Source organism: Macaca mulatta, chromosome 3, assembly GCF_049350105.2.
Source record: "Macaca mulatta isolate MMU2019108-1 chromosome 3, T2T-MMU8v2.0, whole genome shotgun sequence".
NCBI classification, from domain to species: domain Eukaryota; kingdom Metazoa; phylum Chordata; class Mammalia; order Primates; family Cercopithecidae; genus Macaca; species Macaca mulatta.
The window spans coordinates 120,256,854-120,278,989 of record NC_133408.1 but is presented as its reverse complement, the minus strand read 5'-3'; the positions used below and the strand labels follow the sequence as shown (position 1 = coordinate 120,278,989).

At 38.9% G+C, this 22,136-nt stretch overlaps 1 protein-coding gene across 26 annotated transcripts in view; it reads right to left on the bottom strand.

Annotated features, from left to right (window-relative positions):
• ICA1 (islet cell autoantigen 1) overlaps positions 1 to 22,136 on the bottom strand; it is a 155,907-nt gene that overhangs the window by 118,203 nt on the left and 15,568 nt on the right. For 6 of the 26 annotated variants that reach the window (XM_015133988.3, XM_077994655.1, XM_015133990.3 and 3 more), the window contains exons 2-4: positions 11,104 to 11,202; positions 7,800 to 7,965; positions 3,164 to 3,236 (exon numbers count right to left, since the gene is read on the bottom strand). In XM_015133988.3, coding sequence (XP_014989474.1) covers positions 3,164 to 3,236; positions 7,800 to 7,965; positions 11,104 to 11,120 — 256 coding nt within the window. In that variant the 5' untranslated portion in view covers positions 11,121 to 11,202. 26 annotated transcript variants of the gene reach the window in all.

Genomic DNA, 22,136 nt, shown 5'->3' with positions numbered 1-22,136 from the left:
TCCCTGCCCCAATCCTAGAATCAACCACTTCTCCAAGGAGCATTTCTTTTACTGGGGAAAGGTATTTAGAAAGCAAGATCTGGATGCCAGATGTACTCACTGCTATGGGGTGTTAGTGCTTCTAGGTCATGTCAGCTCAAAGAAGCAAGAAATATATGAATGTACACTAACCCATGCATATGCCCTCATCTGCATTTATTTCTGTATGTATCTATCTGTATAGATACTAAAAACAATGACTTCAGAGTGGCACCTTTGATGCCAGTGCAACACCACAGTGTTCCTTCTAGCTTCTCCTTTTCTTTATCTGTAACTTCTTTCTAATGTAGGGAGTGAGAAACCTGGCTCTCATCATCCACAATGTCTTTACAGATAGTTCAACTTCAATATTTGCATAATGTAGTTTCAGCATTGCTAACCCATATTCCTATAAGAAACAAATTTACCAATGAGAGTATGGCTTCCGTGTATAATTCCTTTTGTGTTTAGCCTCAGAATCTAGTTAAAAATAATTATGTTCCAAAACTACTGAGGTTAGTTCTTGTTTTTCTCAATTCCAGTCACTGTGACAATGTTATTCATTTATAATGCAATTAGGTTCATTTATTACTGTTTGCATTCCATTTTAGATTTTCCCACATCTGGCTGGCTGGATTTAAGTATTTTTGAGTCTATGAAATGTCACTATGGTTTTAGGAATCAAAGCTATAGGAAGGTACCTTAGGAAGGTACAGCTCCCTCCTCACCTTTGCTCCTCCATTCTCAACCCTTTTCCCATCCTCACCCACCACTGGTATCCAGTCTCTTTCGTTTCTGGTTTATCCTTCCTAAATATCCTTTGCACAATGAGCAGGCTTGCTCTCTAGATATAGATATAGATGGTAAAATGTAATGTAAAAAAATGGTAATACACACAGTCTATATATATTACCTTTTTTTACATTTATATTTTGTATCACCTTCTTCCTTGCATGAAGGATAGCATACTATAGATACGCTTTTATCTTTTGCTTCTTTCACTTAAAAGCATATCCTCCAAATCACTCCATATTAGTTCACAGATTTTCCTCATTTTTGTTTCTTTGACAGCTACATAGCAACATCCTCAATTAACCATACTATTTTTAGTCTTCTATCAAATTGGGATCTCTTTCAAGACCAAGCAGGGCAGAACTCCTCCCTCCTGTCTCTATTAAGATGGCATGGCTCACATGAGCTTAGTGGGTAGACATGAAAGGGCTTAGCCACCATCCACAGCCAGCTCTGCTGGCACAACCAGGTGACTACTTCAAGGGTGGGGACATTATTCTAACCTTTTATATTACAAGATAATTATGAGCCTTGATGGTGTTCCATTATAATTCTATTAACTACTCTGAGGTGGTTTAGGGGGAAGTTTTTCCTCTATATTCTTTTAGAAACATTAATATAGGTGGAAAACATAATTTCTGTTTAGAGAATCACTATTTACAGAAAATATGCAAACATCCTTCTTTTCTTCCCTTGTTACAATATGTATTGTTTAATGAAAAGTGGACACACCAACTTCATGTGACTTACTTAAAAAATTAAAGTTACAATTTTCTAAATTATTTTGTTTTCTACCATAAAAATTAAAATGATTCATTTCATGGTGAGTACTAGGGGGATGGTGGGTATAGTAAGAAGAAGTTTGACCAGTAGTTCCCAGAACACAAGGTTTAAGCCAAGGAAGAATCTGATCGGGTTTAAAAGTGTACTTTGATTGACAGCAGTGCAGACAATAGGCTAGAGAAAGCAGAGGTGGAGGCAAGATCAGTGAGGAAGATGATTAGTAAACCAAGTGAGAGAGCAATGGTGGTGGCCTGAACCAACGTAGTGGCAGAGAAGACGGAGAGAGGAAGGAGAATCTGAGAGCTATTTAGGAGGCAAAACACCAGCATTTGAGACTGACTGGATGCAGGAAAGATAAATAGGGGAGCGGTGGTCATGTGTATTAATTTCCTCACAGATCAAGACCTGGAATTGCAGCCCTGGAGAAGTCTTAGCGCAAACACTTAGGAAATATTAACATAGATGATTTATAAAATACTGCCTCTACATACAATGATTTTGGACTTTCCTGAAGTAATTTTTTTTTTTTTTTTAAAGAGACAGTCACCTTCTGTTGCCCAGGCTGGAGCACAATGGCTCATTATAGGTCACTGTGATCCTCCTGCCTCAGCCTCCTGAGTAGCTGGGACTGCAGGCACATGCCATGGTACCCGGATAATTTTTAGGTATTTTTATTTTTTGTAGAGATGGGGGTCTCACTTTGTTGCCCAGGCTGGTCTCAAACTCCTGGCTTCAAGTGATCCTCCTGCCTCGACCTCCTAAAATGCTGGGATTACAGATGTGAGCCAATGCACTCAGTCTACCAAAATGATTGTCTTAATAAAATATTACTGATGTAGAAAAATATTACTGATGTAGAAAAATGATGTAGAAAAATGACGTAGAAAAATTTTCTACTGATGTAGAAAATCTGTGATTACTGAAAAGGGGTTTGTCAGCAGTCAGCAACAGAAAGACTTCCCATAGTCTAGTCTCAAAAATACAGAGATTATATTATTAAAATGACCTACAAGTGGAAACTTAAAAATGTACTAACATATAATTGATATTAGTGTTTCAGAGATAACTTTGTTGTTAATGCTTTTAAGACAGTCTGCCTATATGAAAATATCGTTCTGTAGGAACCTAATATCCAATACAAAAAACATTCATGAAGAAATGTTGTCAACAAAATATCAACAAATTAACTGTATGTGCCTTCTGTCTCTGTTTGTTATCTTAAAAGGAACAAAACTGTGTATCAGAGAGTGAAGATAATCACATAAAAAAAAACCCCTGAAGGTAAAAAGCCCAAGATACAAACTGAGAAAACTCTTTTATAATTGGGAAAATAAATGGCATGTCCATATCCATGGGAGATCCAAACAGAATTCTCCTAGCATGATACTTGCTTTGAAAGATAAACAAGTTATGTATATTACCGATAAAATTATTAGAGACTCTCCTCCCAACTGCCTAAAGACACAGACAAACACCCTTAGTTTCCTAAGCATCTGAAATGATGTATCAAGACAAAATACCCTGCTATTTCTTACTATTTGATCGATATTCATACTGATGTCATACTTACAACATATCCTCTTTTGATAGAGTACAATTGCTTTCGATAAGTCCAGACAGGTTCTCTGAATTGAATGAAACAGCTGTAATAAAAATACAAACAAAACGCAAAATAAAATAGACAGTGGTGAGATAAAAAATAATTACATTGAACACAACCACAGTGTTCAATTTGCCAAAAACAAGACCACATGTCTAAGTATGCTTAGTGTTATGTGGTGCACTATATAGAAACTGTGACCAAAGCCTTTAAATATCTCCTATTATTCTATATTTATTGGAATTCACCATCTCTGTAACTTAAATTAAGATCTGCATAACAGTTATATCCTCCGGTCTACTGAAATAATAGCTGAAAACAGAAATCCTAAGTGAAGGGTCCAGTTAGATGACTTGGTAAACCAGACCCAATATTCATTCATAATCAAATTTATTCCTTTCACCACTTGCTGTGTTTTTTTTTTAAATGGGGGATCTGTCAATTAAGCATATTTAGAAGTTGATGTTAACTTACTTTGTGATCCTAATGTATTTTATGGCATGCTTAAACAACTGGATAAAGCAAACAAAATCAATCAGCTGGATGTCCTATGTATTTAGAAAACATCTGATAAAATGATGTTGGGCAAGCAGTCCCCAATACTCCTTATTTTCCCAACAATTTCATAAAACATACAGAGAGAAAATATAATGCCATGCTGTGGCCATACTAGAGGAAACTGGGGGAAAGGCAGATGGGGCTGTGCTGAGAAGAATCTAACTTGATTTCAATGCATGTTGTTTCCAGCCTTTGTTTCCGAAACTGAGATAGCTCAAGAAAAGACAGAACAGACTTCACACTTTCTCCACCCTTTGCCCACTAACTTAGGGACGAGATATGGTATCAATGAGAAAACCCGGCAGGTAAACATCCTGCCTCTGTGGAGCTACTCACTAAGGCAGGGCAAGGTTTTCCCTCTTTCTCTCTCCTAGTTCACTGGCCGCAGTGGTGCAGAAATTCTATAATGGTATCATAAAGCACTTCTACATTTGAGTGAACACAGATGATCTGTTTCATTATAAATATGACTAAATTAATAAAAACAGATGCATGCATATATACTTAAAAAACCATTTCTAGGAATGCTTAAAACTTGGTTATAAAGAATATAAATTTGCTAATTCCCATTTCATTAAATTGCATCTTCCACCTGTTTAGTAAAGAGCCGTAAAATAAAACAGAAAATCAGCAGTCTGAATCTGTCCCTTAGCAAGTGTTTTATATCAGTATTCTGCATCAAAACCCACTAACACATAGTATTTCCTGAACACAGGAGCAAGGACGTTCAAAAAGTATGTCTAGGAGTTGTTCTGTTGTTACTGTTCACTTTTTAAAAATTGAGGTATATCGGCCGGGCGCGGTGGCTCAAGCCTGTAATCCCAGCACTTTGGGAGGCCGAGACGGGCAGATCACGAGGTCAGGAGATCGAGACCATCCTGGCTAACACGGTGAAACCCCGTCTCTACTAAAATACAAAAAAAATTAGCCGGGCGAGGTGGTGGGCGCCTGTACTCCCAGCTACTTGGGAGGCTGAGGCAGGAGAATGGCGTGAACCCGGGAGGCGGGGCTTGCAGTGAGCTGAGATCCGGCCACTGCACTCCAGCCTGGGCAACAGAGCCAGACTCCGTCTCAAATAAATAAATAAATAAATAAATAAATTGAGGTATAAATTAAATGCACTAAAATGCACAGCTCTGGAGTGTTCAGTTCTGTGAGTTATGACAATTATACATACTAACATAATCATGCCCAAGGCAAGATAAGAAACATTTCCATCATCTAATCAGTCCACTATGCTGTGGCAGAGTGACTCTGGCAAGAAGATTTCTGTCAGCAGAGATTACTTTTTGTCAGTTACTGTACTGAAGAGCTGTTTTTCAGAAAAGGATTTCATTAGCAAGCAATGTGGACAAATATTAAAACTCAGTGCAACATTTCTATATTAACTTTCCAACAGATTGCAATAGCATCTGACCATTATTATAGCTTGGCACACAAGTTTTCTGTGCCAGAAGAATAAAATTTCTTGGTTTATAAGTTAGCCTTCTATGGATAACTCAAGGTATGAACACATTCAAGAGGTTTTCACATCATTTTCATATGTTTCATGGATGGAATCCATCCTCTCTATACACAGCAACATCAGTATTAACATTTCTGCAACAGAAACCCCTATCATGTGCTAAATTATTTGTCACAGCTAAGTACTCTGGATGCTACAAACCTAGGAGAGCAGCTATTTTGATTAAAGGACATTTGGTTCAGCCAAAATACTGCTGCAAGAGCCTACATATAATGTTTAATATATTTGTAATTAACATATTAAATTACCTTTTGAATAAGGCATGTATTTACTAGGTTCTTAAGAAAAAACTATGATATATAAAAAGCATATATGTTTATAATAATTTACACTGTACTTAGAACATAAAAATCGAAACAGATGCTTCCTAGTTCTACTTTCTTCCATTGCAGAAATCTCCATTAGAACATCCTTGTCAAAACCAGTTTCTATCTCAAAATTTCCAATTGCAGAAGGAAAGAGCTGAGAACTGATATTAATTGCACTAATACATACCCTTATTCAGTTAGTACTTATTGAATGTGTATTCTGTGTGTGGCTGGGGATACGTGGTGAATAGGCTAATATGGAATTTGATCTCATAGTGGAGGGAAGGTGGGCAAAGAGTTGAACACCCAAGGTAATTCAGTGAGAGATGAGTACTATGAATAAAATAAAAGAAGGTCATGTGTTAGACAGTGAGCAGGGGTGGGGTAGGTGGGGAGCAGAGGTAGACAGGCAGTGACTTGAAGCAGCATGACCTTTAGGCTGAAACCTGAACTATGAGAAGGGAAGACGTGGGGAAACAGTGTCCAGGTGGAAGCCAGCAAACGCTCTAATGGGTGTGAACTTGGCTGGTTGTGGACTGAGAACTGAGACAAGGCCATCATGGCTGGATGGTGGTGAGGGCGATGTAAGCATGTGGAAGAAAGGAAATGCAGGACGGCAAGGAAGGACCAGTGGGTCAGGAGCTTTGCTATGTACTAGAGATACCATATGGAACGCAGTCTAAATGGTTCCTAGGACATAAAACACACTCATAAACATGAATTACTAATAAACATTAGTTATGTTTATAAACATGTTAGTATAATATTTATAAACACTAACAAACATTAGCCATCACTCTGTTACCTACTTTAATCTTGATAAGAGCTGTAATAAGTAGGTATTAATTTCTCTATTTCATGCATTAAGAAAACGAGGATATGAGAAATTGAGTATAGTTCTCCTAAAGTTACAGCAGATAGTAGGTAGAATAGTAGCCCAGATCCATCTCACAGGATAGTCCTAACCTCAAAAGCAGCCCAGTTCTCACAGGACAGCCTTAACATTACAAAGTTCTTCCTGGGTCTGGTCTACCCTCATGTGCTTAGAATGAATCTCACCCCTTTTCACATGACAGAGCTTCCCAAGTAATTGACGACTAACATTTCCCCTTAACCCTCTCTGATGTACAATAACTATGGTTTCCACCATCCCGGACACTCTTCTCAGAAAGCTTTTTGAAATCTTGGGCTTTTTTAGTCCCATTAAATGTTCAGTTCATTAACCTTAGTGTATATATTAAAATTTGAGTTCATTTTGAATCCTTAGCAGACCATCTAAGATATTATTCCTCTCAGTGCCCTGTTATTTATAGAAATGATAGGTATGCTTTCAAAATTTTAATCTAAACTATTGGCAGAAATGTCCAGCAAGACAGGGAGTTAGTGGGCCTTCTTATATTAATATGCTAAATCAACCATATCTAAATCTGGCTTACTATATTGTTAACTAGTTTAACTAAATATCTCCTTATTTATTTTAGAATTTTCCAGGGTCCAATACAAAACTTATTAGACTCTACTTTCCATGACTTTTTACCTGAGTTCTTTTTTTAAAAAAATTTAACATTTGCCGGGCGCGGTGGCTCAAGCCTGTAATCCCAGCACTTTGGGAGGCCGAGACGGGCGGATCACAAGGTCAGGAGATCGAGACCATCCTGGCTAACATGGTGAAACCCCGTCTCTACTAAAAATACAAAAAAAAACTAGCCGGGCGAGGTGGCGGGCGCCTGTAGTCCCAGCTACTCCGGAGGCTGAGGCAGGAGAATGGCGTGAACCCGGGAGGCGGAGCTTGCAGTGAGCTGAGACCCGGCCACTGCACTCCAGCCTGGGCGACAGAGCGAGACTCCGTCTCAAAAAAAAAAAAAAAAAAAAAAAAATTTAACATTTGCCAGATTCTAGTGTTCTAAATCCGACTTCTCAGCTATGACTAGCAGCAGCTCTTTGATTGCATTACTTTTCCCAAAAAACACTTACTGAGAATTTACCACAGGCAATGCATTGCCACTATGTTCTTGAAATATGAAGTAACTGAGACATGGTGGTTATGTGAGAATTTGTAGGTTTTAATAAATATGCTGGGATTGAGTTTACCTAATCCTAGATTTTCCTCATCTTCAAATACAAAGCATACCTAGCTGTGCCTCGGTGTGTACACTCTAGGACCTTGACCCTAGCAAGGTGGCTGCGTTGGAGCTGACAGCAATAAAGAGCTCACCTCTAGCTTGGCATCCAGGTCTGCGTCAGAGGCAACAACATGTTCATCTTCCTTCTTCCCTGTGGCTTTAATAAAGGCCTGCTTCGTCTCCCAATACTTCTGCTGCATCTTATTTACAACTGACTTATCTTGAGGATATCGATCCTGTAAGTCCCAGGGATAACTGCTAAAAACATTTAAAGAACTATTTTATTCATGACTTTCATAAAGATTAAGATATCTTAGTGTGAAATGATTTCTTTAAACATGACTTTCCATTATGCATTTACATTTACAACATCGATAAATGTATGAGCACTTTCTTATATGGGTGTCACACCAAGAAAGTTGATCAACTCTTTCCGACTCAAAAATCTTAAAAGTCAGAGTGGAGAAATTTAGAATCTCTTGCAGGAAATAAAAAAACTAACCCTTGAAAAGAATGTAGATATAACAGATTGAGCACACCCCTTTTAGAGGTGGAGACAGTGAGGTCAAGCCAGACAGGGTGACCGGCCCAAGTCACCTCAGTGAGTCAGAGATAAAGCCAGACACCAACACACTCTCTTCACTCTAACACTATAGCTAACACCAAGGTGATGGCAGGGAAGCAGAGAAAAGAGGCTGAAGAACAGCATGTCTAAGATCTGTTACAGAGGAATCTAAAACAGTCAAACTCACAGAAGCAGAGAGTAGAATGGCAGGCAATGAGAAATTACTATTCAAGGGGCATAAAGTTTCAGTTATGCAAGATGAATAAGCTCTAGAGATCTGCTGTGCAACATGGTGCCTATTGTTTTTTTTTTTTTTTTTTTTTTTTGAGATGGAATTTCACTCTTGTTGCCCAGGCTGGAGTGCAGTAGTACAATCTCGGCTCACTGCAACCTCTGCCTCCCAGGTTCAAGCGATTCTCCTACCTCGGCCTCCTGAGTAGCTGGGATTACAGGCGCATGCCACCACGCCCACCACATTTTGTATGTTTTTAGTAGAGATGGGGTTGCACTATGTTGGCCAGGCTGGTCTCTAACTCCTGACCTCAGATGATCCTCCCTCCTCGGCCTCCCAAACTGCTGGCATTACAGACATGAGCCACTGTGCCCATTCCCATGGTGCCTATTGTTAACAATACTGTATTGTGCACCTAAAATTTAAGAGGGTTGACTTCATGTTAACTGTTCTTAACACAATAAAATAAAAATAAAATAAATTTAAAATTGGTTGCAGGCTTCTGATGTTAAAAACTTTAAACTCTTGAATATAAATGCTTAAAATATAGATGAAAAACCATTTTTCAGAAGGATCATAGTGAAGAGCAAATAAAAAAGTATGTGGAGAAAAAATCAGAAACTGGCTGGACGTGGTGGCTCATGCCTTTAATTCTAGCACTTTGGGAGGCCCAGGCAGGAGGACTGCTTGAGGCCAGGAGTTTGAGACCAGCCTGGGCAACATAGTAAGACCCCATCTCTACAAAAAATTAGCCAGGTGTGGTGGCATAGGCCTATGACACAAAGCTACTCAGCAGATTCAAGTGTGTGGATTGTTCAAGCCCAAGAGTTTGAGGCTGCAGGGAGTCATGATCATACCATTGCACTTCAGCCTGGGATACAGCGCGAGACCCTGTCACTCAAAAACAAAAGAAAAAAGAGAAAAGAAACAAAAGTAACTGAAAATGAAACGGAATTGTGTAAAAGTGATTGGAGTGCCCCGAATATGGCTGGAAAGTTTGCTGATGGAGTTCCATCCCTCCCCTTACTTCGTCCACATCCTCTTTGACCTAGAGTCCCTGCCCCAAAGGCCACCCTGACCCCCCAGGCAACTCTCCTCTGTGGAGATGTACCTTCCTCTACCCCATCCCATCACCACCCAAAATGTGCCAGGCTTGGGCTGAAACATGAGTTTGTTTATATGACTATATCAAAATACCAGTATCTCAAAACCTACTTTCCTTCATTTACAATTTCATTAAATTTATAATTTTCAATTTACACATTTATTCTTAAAAAGTCAGAAGGCATTTCTGATGACTTCCTTAACAATGGTTATCTTTGGAGAGTGGAGAGAGAAGGATTATGGGAGACTTTCATAGTCTATATCTTTCTGCATTATTTAAAAGTCATATTATAAGCTCATGTCAGAGAAAATAAGATAAAATATGTATAACACTTATGTAAAAGATAATCTCTCTACAGAATATGCACATTAAAAGGTTGGAAGGATACACTGCAAAGACTGATTATTTCAGGGGAATGGGATTCTCAAGAGTAGGACATAGAATGGACTTCTTTGGCCAGGCACAGTGGCTCATACCTGTAATCCCAGCATTTTGGGAGGCTGAGGCAGGCAGATCACGAGGTCAAAAGATCGAGACCATCCTGGCCAACATGGTGAAACCCTGTCTCTACTAAAAATACAAAAATTAGCCAGACGTGGTGGCACATGCCTGTAATCCCAGCTACTTGGGAGGCTAAGGCAGGAGAATCGCTTGAACCTGGGAGGCGGAGGTTGCAGTGAGCTGAGATTGTGCCACTGCACTCCAGCCCAGGTGACAGAGTGAGACTCCTCAAAAAAAAAAAAAAAAAAAGCACTTATTATTATTAATTGTGCATTTGAAAAATATGTAACACATTTTTTTCATGATACGAATTAAAGAAAATAAAAGTTCACAAAGATCTGCTTGCTTGGTGGGTCATGGGTTCAAAAGAATTTGCAAACACTGCTTGAAGAGCTCTGGACCTTATAAGAGGTTTAACACGCTGCTTAGATATGTTATAGGCACATAAATATCAGCGCTAACATTGCCAAATGGTTACCACATCTACTTTATTCTGCATCATTTACTTTCGACAATGATTGGTTCCTGAATGTTCAGAAACGTTGAAGTCATGACTATAAATTAATAAGTAAAAGTGGTGTGTGGTTGTAGAATCATTCTTTATTTTATAGCTACCCTAACATAAAATTCCCTTGTAACTCTAATGTTAGAAGTTATAAATAAGATAGTAATAAAAATGCATCAACTCATTACATTAGACAAAATGGTGGTAAGAAAAACTATCATTAGATTCCCAAGAGAAAAGTTACACATAAGTGAATTTCTTAGAGAATGCACATTAGATAAGAATTTACAATTTTTTTTGTTACTTGGTTTTCACACCATATTTAACAGAGATATTGAATTTGGCTCAGTATTGGTGAGGGCTAACATGATACTTACTGCCAATGTATCTCTTGTTTTTCCATTCAATAGACACTTATTGAGCATATGCTATATGCTTTCTACTTTTATTAGCCTTTCCCAGTTTAGAAAAGATGACAAATTACTTACCATTTGTGTCCTGACATGTTTTCTTTTTCTTCTTCTACTGTTGATGATTTCGGGAGAAGGGGCAGGAAAAAAGCATGAGAGGATAAGTTATATTATAACCTGAAATAAAACAAATATGTTTAACAGTTACACACTATATTATAGTTACATATTAATTTGACATACATAAAAGGCTTCAATCTAAGCCATTTCTAGCTGTATTTTAGGGTCTAACTCTATTATACAGTAATGCTGCACACTGGTGATGACAACAATATAGCTAACTAACACTGGAACAAATATCCCAAGTAAAGTTTAAAAAGTGAACAGGCAGGTTGAATGAAAAAGCAGGTTGCAGAAGACTATATAAAATATAATACCACTTATATAAAGCTTAAAAATATGTAAAACAATACTATATGTTGTTGAGGTATGTAATATTATATGGTAAAGGTATAAAGAATTGCTTAGCAATGATGAACACTAAGTTCCAGACAGCAGACCATGGCAGTAGATGGTGTGGGATGTGTTTCGAGAGAGATACACTGCAGCTTTGAGTGCACACATAATGTTCTCTTTTCTAAGCTAGATGGTGAGTATATTGCATCTGTATGCCTCTTTATATATTTGAAATATTTTATAATCAACATTTTTAAAGAAACAAACCAGCACATTGCAAAAACAAAAACAAAAATAGAACAAAATTTAAAAATCCCAAATAAAAACCAAAAAAGAGTTGATAAGCTTGAATAAGATACCAAGAAGGGTACAAAGGAGGAAAGTATGTATCTACCAGCCTAGCCTCGTATATTTATCTCGTTAGTAAATACCGGAGTCAATGTCTCTGCCCTTACTCTATGTGCTCCACTCATGGAAGCTAGCCCACCCCAGAGGCAGGGCCCACCAGCCTAGCCACATTAGCCCACTTGCCTAGCAGTTACCGGAGAGAACAGAAAGCTCACTACTCAAAGGAATGGTCGCTGGCCAGAGGCAAAACCTCTGGCTGCCAGAGTGAGTGCTCACAGCATATGAATGTCCAGACTGCTTCATAAAAATCAATCCAATCATTCTCCTTTGGTCTTAGAAAGGGTCCTGGCAACCAGGACTTCTAAAATGATTAAAGATTTCCTAGGCTATTTAAAAATATTTCAATGGAACAAAATTAAGGTGTGTAAATCCCAGGCTCCAGGTATGGGGACAAGAGAGAGGAAGAAGAGAATTTTCAGAGTGTCAGATGCCTCTGAAATGACAGCATCCTGTAATGAACATTTCTCTTCCTTGTGGAGAGCATCCAAATATCTGGACAAGCTGCTTTGGGAATGACACTCAGGGTAAGCAAGCTCTGCCCTCCACTCAGTGCATCATGGAGAGGCTACTAACACCCAGTCCTCTCGCCATCCACACAGCTTCACTGTAACTACACATTTACTTTAGTTAGCTTGAAATTTCCAACAAAATTTTTCATAAAAAGAGGTTGTTCACAGGAAATGGAATTATCATACTCTTGAGTTCAATGTCACCATGATTAGGATAGTTAGTATTTTTTGATTCATTTTTTTATTATGGTAAAAAAAAGTTTATTAAAAGTGTACAGTATAGTAGTGCTAACAATATACATATTGTTGTACAACAGATCTCTAGAATTTTTTCATCTTGCATGACGGAAATTCTATACCCATTGAACAACTCCCCATTTTCCCTTCCCGCAGCCCCCCGCAACCTCTATTCTAGTTTCTGATTCTGTGAAGTTGACTACTTTAGATACCTCATAAAAATGCAAACACTCAGTATTTGTGTTCTTGTGATTGGCTTACTTCACTCAGCATAATACATTTAAGGTTCATCTGTGTTGTAGTATATGACAGGACTTCCTTTTTAAGGCTGAATAATATTGCATTGTATATATGCAATGTTGTATACACACATATACACACCACTTTCTTTAACCATTCATGTGTCAATGGATATTTAGGTTGCTTTCACATCTTGGCTATTGAGAATAATGCTGCAAAAAACACAGTGTATAGTTAAGTTCTCACTTAAAGTCATTGACAGGTTCTTGGAAGCTGCAACTTTAGGCAAAATGATATACACCAGGTCCTAAATAATACTGTTTCATAATAATGTTGATAAGAAAAAAATGGTTTATGTCATTTTGCCTAAAGCTGCAGTTTCTAAGAACGTATCGATGATATTAAATGAGGTCTTAATGTATCTCTCTGAGATCCTGTATTCAATTCTTTTGCACAAATACATAGAATTTTGACTGCTGGATTATACAGTTCTCTACTTAATTTTCTGAGGAAACTCCATATTGGTTTCCACAGCAGCTGTACCATTTCAAGCCCACTGACAGTATACAAGGGTTCCACTTTCCCCACGTGCTTGTTTCCATTTTAAAAAATAATAGCCATCCTAAGAATTGTGAGGTAGTATCTCGTGGTTTTGGTTTACAGTTCTCTGATTAGTGATGTCATGCATTTTTCATATTTTTTTGTCATTTGTATATTTTCTTGGAGAAATGTCTATGCAGGTCTTTTGCCCATTTTTAAATTGGGTCATTTTGTTATTATTGAGTTGCAGGAATTCTCTATATATTCCAGATATTGATCCCTTATCCAATATATGATTTGCAACTATTTTCTCCTATTCTGTAGGTTAGCTTTTCACTCTGTTGATTATTTCCTTTACTATGACTTTTAAATTAATTTTTGCTTATTAAAATACCTGTTAATTTAAATCCTTCATAGAGTAAGTTATTATAGTATGTGTTATTTATAGTTATAGTTAACAAAAATTGCTGAGCAAATTGGGCTATTCCCAGATTATGATACCATATGGCAGTGTTCCTCAAGGTATTGTTTACTAGCCATTTGCATTGAAATCTTCTGGGGGTTCTAATATACAGAATCCTAGACCCCACTCCTTTCCTAGTGAACTTGAATCTCTGAGAATGATTCCGGGAATCTAGTTTTATAATAGGCTTTGCAAGTGATTCATAAGCGCATTAAAGTATGAGAACCACAGCTAAATGGCACACAGGGAAAATCCTTTCTGAAAATGGGTCTGTCTTGAACAAACTACTGGAGTATAGGCACAGGAGCAAAGGAATCATAAGTGGCCAAAATAAGGTCAGCTCTACAGGGTACATCTGAACACCTCATGAGAAGGCAGCTGGAGCCAGTGCTAACATCTCTTTTTATATATGTTCTAACTCTGCATACCAGAGACAATTAATAAACATCTTAAGATTTCTTGACATAATCTATCTTGTTTTGCTCTATCACTTTCCAAATCCACAGCATTAAAATTGCTGCTTTAAAAAATCATTATAATTGTTATCCATTCATTCCCGTTCAACAGTTTGGTTTATCAGACATAAACTGAGCATCAAATGAATATGTGCCAGTCACTCTTCCTGGCCTCAAATATGGATAAACTCTGTCCAGTAGAAATATACTATGAGCACATTCCAAGGTGGCCGAATAGGAACAGCTCCAGTCTGCGGCTCCCAGTCTGTAGCTCCCAGTGTGATCAATGCAGAAGACGGGTGATTTCTGCATTTCCAACTGAGGTACCTGGTTCATCTCATTGGGACCGGTTGGACAGTGGGTGCAGGCCACAGAGGGCAAGCCAAAACAGGGCGGATATCTTCTCACCCAGGAAGCGCAAGGGGTCGGGGGATTTCCCTTTCCTAGCTGAGGGAAGCCATGACAGACTGTACCTGGAAAATCAGGACACTGATGCCCAGATACTGAGCTTTTCCAACACTCTCAGCAAACAGTACACCAGGAGATTATATCCTACACCTGGCTCGGCAGGTCCCATGCCCATGGAGCCTTGCTCACTGCTAGCACAGCAGTCTGAGATAGAACTGCGAGGTGGCAGCCTAGCTAGGGGAGGGGCGTCTGCCATTGCTGAGGCGTGAGTAGGTAAACAAAGTGGCCAAGGAAGCTCAAACTGGATGGAACCCACTGCAGCTCAGCAAGGCCTGTTGCCTCTGTACATTCCACCTCTGGGGGCGGGGCACAGCTGAATAAAAGGCAGCAGAAGTTTCTACAGACTTAAACGTCCCTGTCTGACAGCTCTGAAGAGAGCAGTGGTTCTTCCAGCATGGTGTTTGAGCTCTGAGAATGGACAGACTGCCTCCTCAAGCGGGTCCCTGACCCCTGTGTAGCCTAACTGGAAGACACCTCCCAGTAGGGGCTGACAGACACCTCATACAGGCGCGTGCCCCTCTGGGATGAAGCTTCCAGAGGAAGGATCAGGCAGCAATATTTGCTGTTCTGCAGCCACTGCTCAGGGTCTGGAGTGGACCCCCAGCAAACTCCAACAGACCTGCAGCTGAGGGACTGTTAGAAGGAAAACTAACAAACAGAAAGGAATAGGATCCACATCAACAAAAAGGACATTCACACCAAAACCTTATCTGTAGGTCACCAACATCAAAGACCAAAGGTAGATAAAACCACAAAGATGGGGAGAAACCAGAGCAGAAAAGCTGAAAATTCTAAAAACCAGAGCACCTCTTCTTCTCCAAAGGACTGCAGCTCCTCACCAGCAACAGAACAAAGCTCGATGGAGAATGACTTTGATGAGTTGACAGAGGTAGGCTTCAGAAGGTTGGTAATAACAAACTTCTCCCAGCTAAAGGAGGATGTTCGAACCCATCACAAGGAAACTAAAAACCTTGAAAAAAGATCAGATGAATGACTAACTAGAATAAACAGTGAAGAGAAGACCTTAAATGACCTGATGGAGCTGGAAACCATGGCACGAGAACTACATGATGCATGCACAAGCTTCAACAGCTGAATCAATCAAGTGGAAGAAAGGGTAGGTATCAGTGATTGAAGATCAAATTAATGAAATAAAGTGAGAAGAAACGTTTAGAGAAAAAAGAGTAAAAAGAAACTAACAAAGCCTCCAACAAACAAGAGACTATATGAAAACACCAAATCTATGTTTGATTGGTGTACCTGAAAGTGACAGGAAGAATGGAACCAAGTTGGAAAACACTCTTCAGGATATTATCCAGGAGAACTTCCCCAAGCTAGCAAGGCAGGCCAACATTCAAATTCAGGAAATACAGAGAACACCACAATGATACTCCTCGAGAAGAGCAACCCCAAGACACATAATTGTCAGATTCACCAAGGTTGAAATGAAGGAGAAAACGTTAAGGGTAGCCAGAGAGAAAGGTCAGAGTACCCACAAAGGGAAGCCCATCAAACTAACAGCAGATCTCTCGGCAGAAACTCTACAAGCCAGAAGAGAGTGGGGGCCAATATTCAACATTCTTAAAGACTTTTCAACCCAGAATTTCATATCCAGCAAAACTAAGCTTCATAAGTGAAGGAGAAATAAAATCCTTTACATACAAGCAAATGCCAAGAGTTTTTTGTCACCACCAGGCCTGCCTTACAAGAACTCCTGAAGGAAGCACTAAACATGGAAAGGAACAACTGGTACCAGCCACTGCAAAAACATGCCAAATTGTAAACACCATCGATACTAGGAAGAAACTGCATCAACTAATGCACAAAATAACCAGCTAACATCATAATGACAGGATTGAATTCACACATAACAATATTAACCTTAAATGTAAATGGGCTAAATGCCACAATTAAAAGACACAGACTGGCAAATTGGATAAACAGTCAAGAAACATCAGTGTGCTGTATTCAGGAGACCCATCTCACATGCAAAGATACACACAGGCTCAAAATAAAGGGATGGAGGAAGGTCTACTAAGCAAATAGAAAGTGAAAAAAAAAAGCTTGGGTTGCAATCCTAGTCTCTGATAAAACACACTTCAAACCAACAAAGATCAAAAGAGACAAAGAAGGACATTACATAATAGTAAAGGGATCAATTCAACAAGAAGAGCTAACTATCCAAAATAGATATGCACCCAATACAAGAGCATCCACATTCATAAAGCAAATCCTTAGAGACCTACAAAGAGAGTTAGACTTCCACACAATAATAATGGGAGACTTTAACACCCCACTGTCAATATTAGACAGATCAACGCGACAGAAGGTTAACAAGGACATCCAGGACTGGAACTCAGCTCTGCACCAAGCTGACCTAATAGACATCTACAGAACTCTCCACCCCAAATCAACAGAATATGCATTCTTCTCAGCACTGCATCACACTTATTCCAAAATTGAACACACTGCTGGAAGTAAACCACTCCTCAGCAAATGAAAAAGAACAGAAATCACAACAAACTGTTTCTCAGACCACAGTGCAATCAAACTAGAACTCAGGACTAAGAAACTCAATCAAAACCGCTCAGCTACATGGAAATTGAACAATCTGCTCCTGAATGACTACTGGGTAAATAATGAAATGAAGGCAGAAATAAAGATGTTCTTTGAAACCAATGAGAACAAAGACACAATGTACCAGAATCTCTGGGACACATGTAAAGCAGTGTGTAGAGGGAAATGTATAGCACTAAATGCCCACAAGAGAAAGCAGGAAAGATCTAAAATTAACACCCTAACATCACAATTAAAAGAACTAGAGAAGCAAGAGCAAACAAATTCAAATGCTAGCAGAAGGCAAGAAATAACTAAAATCAGAGCAGAACTGAAAGAGATAGAGACACAAAAAACCCTTGAAAAATCAATGAATCCAGGAGCTGGTTTTTCAAAAACATCAACAAAATTGATAGACCACTAGCAAGACTAATAAAGAAGAAAAGAGAGAAGAATCAAACAGACACAATAAAAAATGATAAAGGGGATATCACCACTGATCCCACAGAAATACAAACTACCATCAGAGAATACTATAAACACCTCTACACAAATAAACTAGAAAATCTAGAAGAAATGGATAAATTCCTGGACACTTACACTCTCCCAAGACTAAACCAGGAAGAAATTGAATCTCTGAACAGACCAATAACAGGCTCTGAAATTGAGGCGATAATTAATAGCCTACCAACCAAAAAAAGTCCAGGACCAGATGGATTCACAGTTGAATTCTACCAGAGGTTCAAAGAGGAGCTGGTACCATTTCTTCTGAAACTATTCCAATCAATAAAAAAAGAGGGAATCTTCCCTAACTCATTTTATGAGGCCAACATCATCCTGATACCAAAGCCTAGCAGAGACACACACACAAAAGGGAATTTTAGACCAATATCCCTGATGAACATCGATGTGAAAATCCTCAATAAAATACTGGCAAACAGAATCCAGCAGCATATCAAAAAGCTTATCTACCACGATCAAGTCAGCTTCATCCCTGGAATGCAAGGCTGGTTCAACATACACAAATACACGTAATCCATCACATAAACAGAACCATAGACAAAAACCACATGATTATCTCAATAGATGCAGAAAAGACCTTCAACAAAATTCAACAGCCCTTCATGCTAAAAACTCTCAATAAACTAGGTAATGATGGAACATATCTCAATAACAGTTATTTATGACAAACCCACAGCCAATATAATACCGAATGGGCAAAAACTGGAAGCATTCCCTTTGAAAACTGGCACAAGACAGGGATGCCCTCTCTCACCATTCCTATTCAACATAGTGTTGGAAGTTCTGGCCAGGGCAATCAGGCAGGAGAAAGCAATAAAGGGTATTCAATTAGGAAAAGAAGACATCAAATTGTCCTTGTTTGCAGATGACATGATTGTATATTTAGAAAACCTCATCATCTCAGCCCCAAATCTCCTTAAGCTGATAAGCAATTTCAGCAAAGTCTCAGGATACAGAATCAATGTGCAAAAATCACAGACATTCCTATATACCAAACAGACAAACAGAGCCAAATCATGAGTGAACTCCCATTCACAATTGCTACAAAGAGAATAAAATACCCAGGAATTCAACTTGCAAAGGATGTGAAGGACCTCTTCAAGGAGAACTACAAACTACTACTCAACGAAATAAAAGAGGACACAAATAAATGGAAGAACATTCCATGCTCATGAATAGGAAGAATCAATATAGTGAAAATGGCCATACTGCCCAAGGTAATTTATAGATTCAATGCCATCCCCATCAAGCTACCAATGACTTTCTTCACAGAATTGGAAAAAACTACTTTAAAGTTCATATGGAACCAAAAAAGACCCCGCATTGCCAAGACAATCCTAAGCCAAAAGAACAAAGCTGGAGGCATCATGGCTACCTGACTTCAAACTATACTACAAGGCTACAGTAACCAAAACAGTATGGTACCAATACCAAAACAGAGATATAGACCAATGGAACAGAACTGAGGACTCAGAAATACACCGCACATCTTTAACTATCTGATCTTTGATAAATCTGACAAAAACAAGAAATGGGGAAAGGATTCCCTATTTAATAAATGGTGCTGGGAAAACTGGCTAGCCATATGTAGAAAGTTGAAACTGGATCCCTTCCTTACACCTTACACAAAAATTAACGCAAGACGGATTAAAGACTTAAATGTTAGACCTACAAGCATAAAAACCCTAGAAGAAAACTTAGGCAATACCATTCAGGACATAGGCATGGGCAAGGACTTCATGACTAAAACACCAAAAGCAATGGTAACAAAAGCCAAAATAGACAAATGGGATCTAATTAAACTAAAGAGCTTCTGCACAGCAAAAGAAACTACCATCAGAGTGAACAGTCAACCTACAAAATGGGAGATAATTTTTGCAATCTAACCATCTGACAGAGGGCTAATATCCCGAATCTACAAAGAACTTAAAGAAATTTACAAGAAAAAAACAAACAACCCCATCAAAAAGTAGGCAAAGGATATGAACAGACACTTCTCAAAAGAAGACATTTATGCAGTCAACAGACACATGAAAAAATGCTCATCATTATTGTTCATCAAAGAAATGCAAATCAAAACCACAACGAGATACCATCTCACACCAGCTAGAATGGTGATCATTAAAAAGTCAGGAAACAACAGATGGTGAAGAGGATGTGGAGAAACAGGAATGCTTTTGCACTGTTGGTGGGACTGTAAACTAGTTCAACCATTTTGGAAAAGAGTGTGGCGATTCCTCAAGGATCTAGGGCTAGAAATACCATTTGACCCAGCGATCTCATTACTGGGTATATACCCAAAGGATTATAAATCATGCTACTATAAAGACACATGCACACGTATGTTTATTGAGGCACTATTCACAATAGCAAAGACTTGGAACCAACCCAAATGTCCATCAATGATAGAGTGGATTAAGAAAATGTGGCACATATATACCATGGAACACTATGCAGCCATAAAAAAGGATGAGTTCACGTCCTTTGCAAGGACTTGGATGAAGCTGGAAACCATCATTCTGAGCAAACCATCACAAGGACAGAAAACTAAACACCACATATTCTCACTCATGGGTGGGAACTGAACAATGAGAACACTTGGTCACAGGGTAGAAACATCACACAGTGGGGCCTGTTGTGGGGTGGTAGTCAGAGGGAGGGATAGCACTGGGAGAAATACCTAATGTAAATGAGGGATTGATGGGTGCAGCAGACCAGCATGGCACATGTATGCTTATGTAACGAGCCTGCATGTTGTGCACATGTACCCTAGAATTTAAAGTATAATAATAACAAAAAAGAGGAAATATACTATGAGTTTAAATGTTCTAATAGCCATGTTAAGAAAATTTAAAAACAGTGAAATTAATGTTTATATATTTTAACCCACTATATCTAAACTATTATTTCAACATATAATCAATATAAAAATGAGTGATATATTTTACATTAATTTTTTTTACCAAGTTTAAAATATAGTATCTTATACTTTCAGCAAATTTCAATTCACACTAGCCATATTAAGTACTCAAGAGCCACATGGGGTTAGTGGATACTATATTGAACAGTGCAAGTTTAGCAGTAAAGACAGATAAACAATTTCTAGAATCAGGAGAGCCTTGACATTTGCAAGGGACATATAACAATGTCCCCTTAATGAATCCCCAAATTTGGAAATTCTGCTGTAAAAATATTTTCCCTGTAAAATGGAATAAAGTCTATGATTAGCTAATACTTCATGATTCTGCAGTGGAAGCTATTTCTCCACTTCTGCCACAATGCACTTATGAAACAAACCCAAAATGAATGGTGTCACATCTCCAGCTTTTTAAGGACACAGAAAAGATGTCCTAAAGATCTGCTCGTGGTCATCTTACCTTGGGAGATAAGCAAAGAAGGGCAAGTAACAAGATGCTTATGGACTGTGAGTGCCAAGATATTGTCACAGTCAGCACAACTTGATTGCATGAATGTTTTTCACAGTTAAACTGTTTCCTCAAAGAAGACAAAGCAGTTGCACCAATAATTAAGATCTGCTCAAAGAAGCTGAGGCCCAAGGATTAACAGATCAATGCAAAGCAAGTTTCTAATTTTGAACCCGGGGAGTGTGGGAATGAGTTGGTGAGGAGCAGGCTCTGTGTCTAAGGCAGAAATAAAGGGAAGGAAAGCCATCTTCCTGCTCAGAAGTGGAACTGCTGCTGAGGTCAGCACCTTCTTAGGTGACACTAAGACTACCAACCCAATCCCTTTGGATATTCCTAGACTGCACCTTGATGGGGTTGCAATATATTCACCTCATGGTCCAAAGCCAGCCATTAAAACCATAGTTGTTCTCAGCCACATCCATTTGACTGAGAAACCACTTTGCTCTGTGGGAAGAATTGAGAGAAGAGGGGGAAGGGTACTTTGTTCAGGTTTTATGTTGGGATCCTATGCTCCTGTACAATAACTATGCTCGTTTTTCCTTTTTTTTTTTTTTTCTTTGAGACGTAGTCTCACTCTGTCACTCAGGCTGGCGTGCAGTGGCGCGATCTCGGCTCACTGCAACCTGTGCCTCCTGGGTTCAAGTGATTCTCCTGCCTCAGCCTCCCAAGTACCTGGGACTATGGGTATTTGCCACAACGCCTGGCTAAGTTTTTGTATTTTTAGTAGAGATGGGGTTTTACCATGTTAGCCAGGATGGTCTTGATCTCCTGACCTTGTGATCCACCCGCCTTGGCCTTCCAAAGTGCTGGGATTACAGGCATAAGCCACCGT